This window comes from Sciurus carolinensis, chromosome 14 (genome assembly GCF_902686445.1).
Source record: "Sciurus carolinensis chromosome 14, mSciCar1.2, whole genome shotgun sequence".
Classification (NCBI taxonomy): Eukaryota; Metazoa; Chordata; class Mammalia; order Rodentia; family Sciuridae; genus Sciurus; species Sciurus carolinensis.
The window spans coordinates 22,237,598-22,250,605 of NC_062226.1; the positions used below are offsets into that span (position 1 = coordinate 22,237,598).

General features: G+C 35.7%; 1 protein-coding gene across 4 annotated transcripts in view; it reads left to right on the forward strand.

Moving 5' to 3' along the window:
• The window catches only part of Ecpas (Ecm29 proteasome adaptor and scaffold), a 108,889-nt gene that overhangs the window by 47,349 nt on the left and 48,532 nt on the right, over positions 1-13,008 (forward strand). For all 4 annotated transcript variants that reach the window (XM_047523952.1, XM_047523953.1, XM_047523950.1 and 1 more), the window contains 3 exons: positions 2,359-2,498; positions 4,084-4,165; positions 6,145-6,264. In XM_047523952.1, the coding sequence (XP_047379908.1) occupies positions 2,359-2,498; positions 4,084-4,165; positions 6,145-6,264 (342 nt within the window). The remainder of the gene's footprint in view (positions 1-2,358; positions 2,499-4,083; positions 4,166-6,144; positions 6,265-13,008) is intronic.

Consider the following 13,008-nt stretch of genomic DNA (forward strand, 5'->3'; position numbering starts at 1 on the left):
AAGAATTTTATTCTGGATTTAAACAGGACACAGATGTTCTCTGAGCAGCTTTTAAAAATGACTGGTGCTCTACAGAGAAGGTGCCTCACTGTGTCTGTGTCATCAGGCACCTCAGGGAAGAACAGATGAGATCAGTATGTAATTATTTTGGAATTCGAGCAACATGGGTTAGTCTTCTAATCCTTCCTTTATTTCTCCATGGCAGTCTCAATGATTTGATCCTTTTCTTTTTGGGAATGTAAGTGTTGATCAAAACTGTTCCCAGGAGAGGGAAAAAGAGGCAGGTGGGGCATTCGTACAATTAGCAAATTTATAGGCTGTTTCATTCAGTGAGGGTTATAATTGATTAGATTTACTTCATGTTTTACACATCTTTTTTTCGTTTTTCTTTTCTTTCTTTATATCCTTAAAGCCTGATGTAAGTAAGGTAAATAGTAACAGAAGCTATACTTTACTAGTATGATCTGTGACAGGCACTATACTACTTTGAATACATTACCTCATTTAATCCTCACAGTAACCCAATGAGGTATAGAAATTATTAGTTCCATTTCTAAAAGGCAATGAGGTTTTGAGATTCACCAAGGTCTCACTTCTGTTACCAGGCTTTGAACTTACGTCTGTCTGGGGGTTACAACTACAAATGCTGGAGAGTAATTGATAATGTTCACTTATGATCTTAATGCTGGTCATTATTTGCTGAATTAAAAGGGCTTTTGTAAATGCATTTTGTCAATTTCACATTCTAGTGCTGAAATAGTTTGTTTTTAATATTTTCATCTAATTTTTAAATACCTTTTGTTTTTTCCAAATAAAACAGCTTTTAAGCTGGGTGCAGTGGCATGGGCCTGTAATCCCAGAGACCCGGGAGGTTGAGACAGGAGGATTTCAAGTTCGAGGACAGCTTCAGCCAATTAGCGCAAGACATTGTCTAAAAATGAAAAATGAAAAGGGCTGTAGAAGTAGCTCAGTGGTAGAGTGCCCCTGGGTTCAATCCCTAGTACCATAACAAAACAACCCCCCCCCACTCCAAACCCCAGCTTTTATTTTTTATAATTCTAAAGTTAAAGATCTAAGGAGTTAAAAAAATACAGGATTTGGGATGTTGCTCAGTGGTGGAATACCTAGCATGCATGGGCCCCTGGGTCCTTTTTCCTTTTATATTTCCTGGGTTTGCTTTTTCCACAACAAAAAGGGGAGGGGAGGAATAGTATAAAGGGAAATTTAAAAATTACCTGGAATCTTGCCCACCTTAGTTTGTCATTCATCTATAGCTTGTTCTCTGTGTATTTGTACATAAATATAAAGTTTCACACAATACATTTTTACCTACCATTCATATAATATTTATAGTTTACTTTTTTCATTTAATAGTGTTCAGGTTAAAAAATGTCACTCTTTTGAATATTTATATACAGTATAATTACATGTAACATTTTTTAACTAGTCCACCATTGATGTACATCTGTGTCATTTTCAGTTTTCATAACTTTTTTTTATATTTTTGCATACTTGACTTCCACAGCTGTTTTTTTATGGCTTTTGTAAAATGAGTCTTTTTTTATAGCTCTTGTTATAAGTAAGTTGTTTTGAGCAGGGGAGGGAAGGCAGGCCATTTTATGATCTGTTATACCTTTTTAAATTGAATCTTTTATTGTTTAATAATTGTAAATTTATCAATTCCAATTCATATGTATAAGAACTGTTATGTAATTGATTTTTTGAAAACAAAAGTTTTACTTTTGAGGCATTTTAATCCTGGAATTATTTTGTAGTGAAATTCATAGCTTCACATTGCTTGGAGTTCTGAGCAGATCCTTTCTTTAGTCTGTTTCATTTCAGTCAGTCAATTCCATTGAATACTGTCTATGTTTTTAGTATCTAAAAATAGGAGGATGAGAATTTGTATGTTAACAGTAGAGTGGAATTCTGTGTTTAGTTCTTTTTGAACTATTATAAAAATTCATGGAGCACTTTATTCTTAATATACTACCCTCTTAGCTGGAGACCTCAGATTTGGACTTTAAGGCTTGATCACCTTAGGGAAGGTGTGCATCGTAATAGTTTTGGAGTCAGAGACTTGGGTTTGAATCTAGCTTTCATTACTGTGTGTCTTGATCTCTTATGCCCGAAAAGTTTATAGAGTGGTATCTGTTTCATAGATTGTGAGGGTTAAATGAAAATCATGAATTTATATGATTTAGTACAGTCCCTGGCACATTATAAACCAAAATAGGAGCTGCTACTATTGTTACTATTAATCCTTGGTTTGTGCCCACTCTGATAGTTAATAATGTTTTTAGTAGGTATTCTTTGTTTCTTTGACCATGCTTTCTTCTTCCCTTCATTTATCTACAGTGCAAATTGGGCATTGTGAAATTCATAGAAGCTGAACAAGTGCCCGAACTTGAAGCTGTTCTCCACCTGGTGGTTGCTTCTAGTGACACACGTCACAGTGTGGCAACAGCAGCAGACCTGGAATTGAAAAGCAAGCAAAGGTAACTAAACTTTCAAAATTGAAAGGATCAGATTTCTAAAAGTTTTACACGTATTTGTTCTTTAATGCAGCATTCAATTTAGGACATTATGAAATATACTTAGTTTGTAATAAGTAAAGTTTATTGAAGAGCAGAATTCTGAGTAGGAAAAAGAAGAAAAGCTGTTTAGAGATGAAATTTAAGCTGGAGTAGGTTAGGAATGTCATCATGAAATGGGACTTTTAGCTAGGTTAATGATCAAAAAGAATTTTAAGACATGTCAGATGCAAGAGGTTATTTTTGATCTTCTGTTTCAAACCAGTTGAGATTATTTTTAATAAAGAATGTGTATATTATGGCTATACATTGAAAATCATGTTCATGGAAAGAGTTGTGAATAGATCCTAATTTATACAGGAAGGGGATACAAATAGTATCTAGGCTTGTAGGAAATTTTTGGTATAAGAAATAAAATCAAGACACATTAAAAGGAACTGTGAAAATGACCATCATTGGTTAACTAATACCAAGCATTTATTTTGTTTAAAGTGTTTCTGTGTTTTGTAAAAAATGTCTAAATCTGAAGTATTACAGAAGGGAAATAGTGGCAGAGCTTGAGGATTAATTAGTAGCAATTAGCTGAGAAAAGATGTAGGTGAATTCTGCATAAGCTAGAATTACAGAACTTCTCTTAGAATAGTGGATTGTGGATAACTAAAGAAGCAGCAGATTGATAAACTGTGAAAGAAGAGGTGAATCAGAAAAGCAGTTGAAGCAGCATGATACATTGCGTTTGCACAAATAAGGCATACTTAAAAGCAGAACCAGTGTGAGAAGGCAAGAGAAGATGGTATGGTAAAACTTGACCCAGGAGAGTGAGAGAAAGAATTGCATTATTACTAGGTTTATTACTGACTGAGTGAAGTCTATTGTGGAATAGGGGGTGGTGGTGGTAGTCTGCATACATCATAGTTCATGTTTTTGTGGGGCACAGACAAGAATAAGTCTTTGTGACAAATGGCAGCATGATTGCTCTGTAGAGTTAGGTGCTGAAGCTGGAAGTGGGTGATAGGAAAGGAGGAAGGGAGAGCTGGGAATCAAATGATGCAAAATTAGAGAAATATGGTAGGTTATAAGCCTTACAGGGTGTGACTTTAACAGGGAAAAAAATGTTTTTTTGTGTTTTTTTTTCCCCCACTTATTACTTTTTAATTTCTACTTGATTAAACAGAAGAGAAATTATTCCCTGTCCCAGGGCTTTTTGAACAAGTGTAGTATATAGCCTGCTCTGTGAAGCTGCTCTCTGACATTGACTTTGAGAGGTGATTTATAGGAACATAGTCTACTTTTCTTGTGTGGTACCAGATTGGCCCATTGAATGCAATAATCTGTTGAATGACGGTGGGATAAGTGATTCATATTTTCTTCTAAGCTAACTTTGATAAGTGATCCCCTTCATTTCCTCCCTTCTACAATGTCACTTGCCCATTTCATTTGTATGTTTCTAATATTTTCCTTTGCTAAAAAGTGTTGGGGTTATAATTTTTTGAAAATTACTAAAGTGGAGGAAAAATAATTTTAACACCCTATATCAAAACTTCCATAGCTTAATTGACTGGAATAATCCTGCCATCATTAATAAGATGTACAAGGTATACCTTGGAGATATACCACTGAAGACAAAAGAGGTAGGTTGGTTTGATTTATTCTCCCATCAACATAAAAAACACCTTGTTGACATGAACTGTATATATTTGTATGCTTTCTTCTAGTTACTTTGATTTAAGCTGCATCTGGTCTAGGTAATGTCTCCTGGTAACTAGTTTGCTAGATCTGGTGTTTTTAATGCAGGCACATAAATAATGATGATGCATTGTGTAGTGTAGGGATCAGCAAACTTTTTCTGTTGCTTTGCAGACCTTATGGCCTCTGAGTCTACTCTTCTAACATGAAAGAAGCAATCTGATATACATAATTTAATGAGCATGGCTGTGTATCAGTAAAGTATTGTGATGATACTGACAAGTGATCTGACATTTGAATATCATATAATCCTCATGTCTTATAAAACATTATTCTTTTTGGTTTTTTTTTTTTTTTTAAACCATTTAAAACATAAAAGTGATTCTTGAGTCATAGGCCTTATCAAAATAAATGGTAGGCCATATTTGGCTTATGTGCTATAGTTTGCTCAGCCGTGGTCTAGAATCTAGAATAAAAGATGGGTTATTCTGCAGCATTAAGGTAAGATTTTAGTTTAATGGTATAAGTTTATACCATGTTAAAAGTATTGCAGTTCCAAACCCAGATATATAAGGATGGTTTGTTTGCTTTCTTGTTTTTTAAACCATAACTAATTGTTTTAAAAAATCATGTTAGCTCTAGTTAGATTAAATTGAATGTGGAGTAGCAGAAAGGACTATGAGTTGAGACTCCAGAGTTCTGGCCCTGAATGACGGCATGTGAATGTGTTGGGTAAGAGTGGCTCATCATAGAACTTCTCTGGTCATCATGTTCCTTATGTAGAAAGATTAGATTTGTTGTTCTCAGATTGTGCCTGAACCTTTTTGGGGTCACAGGGATTTTTAGGGGTTTTCAAAGACAAAAGATTGATTGCTATATTTTTTTCTGTGTTGATATTTGGATGTATATGCTGGGATCCTCCCACAAATCAAAGGGATAAACAACACTAGCAGCCATTCTGATCTTCACTGGTATACACTGAGGTTAAAAAAATACAAAGGAGAGGGAGAATAAAACTCAGTTTTACTTAAGAATATCTGATAAAGCAGTAGAAATTATTTTGCTGCATAGTTATTGAGATAGGTATTTGCCAGATATTTTCTCTTAAAGAAAAAAAAAATGAAGTCACTTCAAGGAAAATAATAATTTTGGGGAATGATAAAAGTTGAACTTTCAAAGAAAAATTAGAATTATGGGAAATTTGAACTCACCACAATGACTTGACAGTTTATCAATACTTAGGACTTTTTCTGATAAGATTGGTGGTAACATGAACCCTTGATATTTTTGGGACTGTGTATGGTGTATGATGAAACATTAACTTAATTCACGGAGCTAATATTTTCCAGATTACCAATGCTGTAAGAAAAGCACCTGGCAGTAAGGGAACCTTTCAAAGGGCAAGATAGACCATATAATTTATTACATGTAAAAGCTCACTGATTTGGCTTAAGTTCCAAATTACAGCTAACTTTTACGAAAATATTATTTATGAAGTTTTGGTGTAGTATGAAAAAAGATCCACCATTACCTGAAGAGGTTAAATAATCCCCATATTTCTAACTATATATTTATGCAAGCTGGATCTTAATCACATACTTCAGCTAAAACACAGCAGCAGATTAAATGCAGAATATGTAAGAATCCAGTTTTCTTCTAGTAAGGTGGATATTGAAGATGTTTGCAAAAAGTGTAAACATTGCCACTTCTTTGGTGTAGCATTTTTTTACAGGATAGCTATTGCCATAAAGAAGTTATTTAAGAAAATATATAATGAGTTCATTAATGTTTGCGTAAATAAACATTTTATAATTTGTTTTAACATCTAATGCTGACAGATTATACTGATCCTTCAGTAATTTTTAAAAGTATGAAATGATAAATGATTTTGAAATGCTGACTTATAATCAAACATTTCTTACAGGGAGCAGTTCTGAAGCCAGAGCTGAAAAGGGACCCAGTTAGTACCAGAGTCAAATTAAAGATTGTCCCCCATCTCCTTCGCTCTAGACAAGCTGCTGAAACTTTCCCAGCTAACATTCAGGTAATTTGTTTTTTTATCTGTCAATGGACCCTTGGGTTGCTTCCATATCTTAGCTTTATAAATAGTGCTGTCATGAACATGAATGTACAAAAATCTCTTTGTAACCTTGTTTTAAATTGTTTTCCATATATATCCAGAAATGGAATTGCTGGATTATATGGCAGTGTTCATTTTTTGAGGAACTGCCATTCTGCTTTCCATATTGGCTGTACCATTTTACATTTCCACCTACAGTGCACAAGGATGTCAGTTCCTCCATATTCTCATCAACACTTACTTTCTAGTTTTTTGATAGTCGCCTTCATATGTGTATGAGATGGTATCTCTTTGGTTCTCTCTCTTTCTCTTTCTCTTTCTGTGTCTCTATCTCTTTTTCCCTTATCATTTTTTCTTTGCTTTTAATTTTGAGACAGGGTCTTGCTACGTTGCGGAGACTGTCCTCATCTGTTGGCTCAAGTGATCTTTCTACCTCAGCCTCCAAGTCTTTTTTTTTTTTTTTTTTAATGTGTTTTTAGTTGTCGATGGACCTGTATTTATATGTGGTACTGAGAATTGAACCCAGTGACTCACACATGCTAGGCGAGTGCTCTCCCACTGAGCCACAACCCTAGCTCCTCAAGTCTATTTCTGAAGAGTTTTTGTTGTTGTTGGTCAGTTTTAGGGTTCTTTCTATAACTCTGGATATTAATCCCATATCTAATATATTATTAGAATTATTTTCATTTGTTCTGTGAGTTACCTATTTTTATTTTTTAATATTTTCTTTTGATGCATATAAGTTTTAAATTTTTGTGAAGTTCAGATTGTTTATTTTTATTGTTGCCTGCCTTTGGTGTTAAATCTAATGCTCTGAAGTTTTGTCCCATATTTTCTTCTAAGAGTTTGTAGTTTTAGGTCTTACATTTAGGTCTTTGATGCATTTGAGTTGGTTTTGGATGTGATGTTAAGAAAGGGTCTGACTTCATTCTTTTGCATGTGGTTATTGACTTTTCCCAGCACACTTGTTGAAAAGGCCATCTTTTCCCATTGAATGATATTGATAGCCTTGTCAAAAAGTATTTGACATATGTCAAGCTTTATTTCTGGGCTCTTTAATCTATGTCCTGTGCCAGTTTTACATTGTTTATTTTTAATTGATAAATGGTAATTATGTATATTTATGGGGTATAGTGTGATGTTTTGTTCTGCGTACATATTGTAGAAGGACTCAGCCAAAGCCTGGGGTGTGCCTCAGTGATAAAGTACTTGCTTAGCATGTGTGAGATCCCTGAATTCCAATCTAGCACTGGGGGAAAAAAAGATTGAAGTAAATTAACATATCCATCATAACTTCACCTTATTTATTTATTTTTGCTGAGAACATTAAAGATGTACTTTTTTTTAGCAGTACCACATTATTTTGATTACTGCAGCTTTGAAGTAAGTTTCAAAACCAGGAAGTATGAGTTTCTTTGGATTTGTTCTTTTTCAAGATTATTTTGGCCATTTGAGATTCCATATGAATTTTAAGATGGGTTTTTCCATTTCTGTAAAAAATGTCATTGGGATTTTGGTAGGGATTGCATTAAGTCTGTAAATTGCTCTGAGTAGTATTGATATCTGATACTGGAGATTGACCCTAGGGCCTCAAGGATGCTACAAGTGTTCTGCCACTGAACTACATCCCCAGTCCTTTATTTTTTATTTTGAGACAAGGTCTCATTAAGTTTCCAAATTTGCCATCCTTCAGCCTTGGCCTCCTGAGTAACTGGAATTATAGACTTGTGCCACCAAGCTCAGCTCTTTATACTCTTAAACTTTTTTCTTTAGTTATATTTTGTAGCTTTCATTGTATGAATTTCAATCACTTCTTTGGTTAAGTTTGTTGCTTGTGTTTATTCTTTTTGATGCTATTATGAATGGAACTATTTTGTAATTGACCTTTTAGATTATTTATTGTTATTGTGTAGAAATGCAGCTGATTATATTAAGAGTTTTTTTTTTTTGGTGGAATCCTTAGACATTTATTCTTTCAAGATCATGTCATCTGTGAACAGGGTAATTTTACTTTTCCTTTTTTTGATATGTGTATACATTATACAAACACACACATCTATATATACATTTAAATGTATTTTTTTATTTTATTTTTTTTTCCTTTCCCCTTTTTCTCTTGCCTAATTGGTCTGGCTAGAATGTCTGATACTCTGTTAGAAATGACAAAAGCAACTGGGTACAGTGGTGCATGCCTGTAATCCTTCAGGAGTCTGAGGCAGGAGGATGGCAAGGTTAAAGCCAGCCTCAGCAAAAATGAGGCACTAAGCAATTCAGTGAGACCCTCTCTAAATAAAATACAAAAATAGGGCTGGGAATGTGGTTCAGTGGTTGACTTCTGAATTCAATCCCCTATACACTCCTCTCAAAAAAAAAAAAAAAAAGGCAAAAGCAGGTGTCTTTCCTTTGATCTTGGAGGAAGACTCTTTGGTTTTCTATCACTGAGTGTGATGTTCACTGTGTATTTTCATGTATTTTGGGGGGATATTTGCTTGGGGTTAAAGCCAGGGCCCTCTCGCATGGCTAGGCAAGTATTCTTACCATTGAGTTTTTCCTACCTCTTCAACCCATACGGCTTTTATTTTTAGTCTTTGGCTAGAGATATTAATGCTTTGTATACTGTGTTTATAATATCAGGGCTTTCTGGATTTTTCTGTATAATTACTCTTAGCAGTGAGTTTTATGTGTTCCCTTTTGCGTTTTTACTGTTTGGTGTGTCTCTTTTCAGTTTGAATAACTTTTTTTTTTTTAAATTTTTATAGTTGTAGATGGACAGAATGCCTTTATTTTGTTTTTATGTGGTGCTTAAGGATCAAACCGAGTGTCTTGCACATGCTAGGCAAGTGCTCTGCCACTGAACTACAGCCCCAGCCCCTAGCATTACTTTCTTTCTTTATTTTTTTTTTTTTGGTACTGAGACTTGAACCCAGGATCTTGTGCATGCTAGGCAAGCATGTAACACACCACTGAGGATCCAACCTAAGCATATCCTCTACCACTGAACAGTTCTGGGAGATACATCTCTTTGACTTTCGTTTGTCTGGGAATGTCTTTATCCCTTCCACATTTCTATAGCATAACTTTTCTGGGTAAATATTTTCAGTTGGCAGTATTTTTTTCTTTTTTTTTCCTTTAATACTTTGAAAATTTTGTGCTACTCTCTCGCCCTGTAAAGTTTTTATAGAGGTGGAGTCATGGCCCACAACTGCTATAACAGGCACAATTGATGCTGGCTGGAGAAGTATGGTAGACTAGGGCCATATGTCTTCTCCTGACACCTGTTCCAGAGACTCTACCTGCAGGCAAAGTTCCAGGCAAAATCCAATACTTACTACCTAGTCCTGTCCCCAGTGAATGATGTCTTGTTCCATACTATACTGCTTGAGTGTGGGGATAGTATTGGGAAAGACAGTCCCTTGTTCACCTAACCTGATGTGAACTGTGTTGTACCTGAGTTTCATAGCGTATTAGGTACGAGCTCAGTCTTGGAGAACTGGATATGTATCCAGACCTACTCCAAGGCTGGCAATGATGCAGGTCAAAATTTGAATTTGTCCCCCAGCACTTATTTTCCACCTGATGCTGGGGTAGGTCTAGAAGTTCTGTTTGTGAGCCCTAGCCAGATTTTGGGCCTTCTGGTTTCTACCATTGTATGCCTGACACTGAGCTCCAAGATATAAGTCTTATGCTGGTTTTTGAGTCTGTTCCCTAATGGATGGAGTCTGCTTCTTGCTCTACCTCTCAAGGTTGGAGTGGTGGTGAAGGTAGTCTCTTTCTACCTGGCTGATGCAGTTCCAGCAGCTCAGTTTGCAGAAATTGGCTTGGTAGTAGGGGTTCTGTGGTGTTGCCTGGTACTGGGTTTCAGTTCTAAAATCTGGATTTAATTCCTATGTGTTCCCCCAAGCAGGACAGATTTCTTTCCATACTTTGCTGCTTGGCATTAGGGCATGGGTGATGCTGGTACTTCCTTCCTTCCTACCTTCACTATGTCTTTTCTTTTTGTTATAATGAAAGCAGGCACAACGGTCTCTTGCTTTATTTCTTTAATTCTTGTGAAGGCAATATGCTTATGAATAGCTGTTCAATTTGGCATATCTAGGGGGAGACCATCACTGGGAGGATCTTATTCAGTCATCATCCTTGTTCTGCCCTCCCCATAGATAGCTTTTATTACATTGATGAAGTTTCCTTAATTTCTGTTGTTTGAATCTTTTTTTTTTATCATGAAAAGATGTTGAATTCTGTTAGCTTTTCTGCACCAATTGAGATAATTATGTGACTTGCTCCAGCTTCATTCTGTTATTCATTCCATTAATGTAGAGTATTATATCAATTAATTTTTGTAGTTTGAAACTCCTTGCCTTCCAGAAATAAATTCCATTTGGTCATGATATATTAGTCTTCTAATATACTGTGAATTCAGTTTTGTATTTTGTTGAAGATACAATGTTTATGTTTTTTGCATTAATGTTTATACAGGATATTAGTTTGTAGTTTTTCTTAAAATATCAGTTTTACCTGCTTTTGATCTCAAACCTGAGTTTTTTTTTTTTTAATTTGTCATAATACTTACCTCATAGCAGTGTTGTGAAGACTAATGGACTAAGTTTAGACCACAGAGGCTAGTACTCATTCAGTTATTAAGTTCTCAATAAATGGTGAAAGGTTAGAAGTTATTTCTTTTCTGGTCTCGCATCTTGTTATCCTTTGCCTTTCACCTTGTGCTCCAGTAAAAGATTGTAGCATCTTAAAACATGCTGTTTTCGTGACTGTGTCTCCTCTCAGAATGCTTCCTCTGCCTGGCATAGAGACTGCCCTTGCCTGTTTAGCCTGGTAAACATCTACTCATGTTTCAGTGTTTACTCAAATGTGCCACCTGCTTTGTTCCTCTCTGCCCATTCAGTTCCAGGCTGAACCCTCTCCTTTTGTGTTTTCTTTGCATGATGGGCACAGACTTCTGCCTGGTAGAAGGTACTTTAATATTTGATAATTTCAGACAGTCTCCTCTGTGTCTCCATAAACATACAATTGCTACAGAACTTCTTAGATTTCAGTTCCAAGCAGTTTCCCAGGCAGCACCTTAATAATTTTGGTTCAGAAAATATGGTTGCAGTAACAATATATTACACTATAAGCTGCTAGAATTTTTGGACAAAATATTCATCTTCTTCTAGTTTACACTTTATTTCTACTTATTTATATGTTTTAAAAGTAAGTCCAGCTAACATCAAGGATTTCAAAGACAAAACTCATTGTCTACTGTTCATAAATATTCTCCTTTTTCTTATATTTCTATTTCTAGTCACAGAGTTCTTCAAGGTGACATTCATAGGAATCTTATCTTTCCTGATACATTTTTAAGTAGGTGTGTGTTACCTCACATTGATTTTGAACACATGAAAGCACCCACCACAATTCTTCACTTATGTGCAATATAAATTTTATTTTTTCCCTCAGAATGTTAATGTTGCAGTTAATCCCTTTGCTTTTATTATCTTACCATATTCTATATTATATGATATTATCAGATTGTTCTTAAAAAGTTCTGTAGCCCTGGGTTATATTTTGTCCTTTATCTTTTTTTTTTTTTTTTGGTACCAAGAATTGAACTCAGGGGCACTCGACCACTGAGCCACATCCCTAGCCCTATTTTGTATTTTATTTAGAGACAGGGTCTCACTGAGTTGCTTAGTGCCTCACTTTTGCTGAGACTGGCTTTGAACTCTCCATCCTCCTGCCTCAACCTTCTGAGCTGCTGGGGTTACAGGTATGCACCACTGTGCCTGACTCCTGTATCATCTCCACAGTAAGACTGAGTGCCTTTGTAGCAGTGCTTACTTTAGAAAAAAAAAAACCCACAAAAAACTGAAGGTACCTAGCATGGTAGTAATTATAAAGCTAGATACTCAGTGCGAGTCTGTAGCCCACATTGTTAAAAAAGACGGAACAAGTCATGGTTTTAGGAACAAGGGTATTTTATGTGTAAGGATTATCTTTCCTTAAAAACTATGAATACGTTTTAGTAAACTTTTTTGCTGCTGTGACTAGAAGATCTGACCAGAACAATTGTAGAGGAGGAAAAGTTTATTTTGGGGCTCAGGGTTTCAGAGATCTCAATATATAGACAGCACCTCCATTCCTTGGGGCTTGAGGTGAGGCTGAGCATCATGGTGGAAGAGAGTGGCATAGGGAAGCAGCTCACATGATGATCAGGAAGCAGAGACTCCACTCGCCAGATATATAATACATACACCAGAGGCACATCCCCAATGCCCACCTCCTCCAGCCACACCCTACCTGCCTTCAGTTACCACCCGGTTAATCCCCATCAGGGGATGATTCACTGATTGGGTTAAGACTCTCATAACCCAATAATTTCTCCTGAACCTTCTTGCATTGTCGCATGTGTGAGCTTTTGGGGGACACCTCACATCTTTGATGTTGATGTTTAGTATTGGAACTTGCTGGATGCCACTCAGGACTCATCTACTTCTTTTTGCATTTTAGACACCTCTTCCTTGACCACACACTTGTGGAATGTTTTAATTTTGATGTGTTCTATGAAGTTTTTATTGTAATTTGTATATAATGTGTTCTGAATGACAAGATAGAATTAAGAAATCTAATTTTCCCCAAATGATCTTGTCTGCTAGTGTTTCCTATGTTGTATGGAATGGTGGAGTGGTGACCTCTGCAGTGTGAACTTGCAGT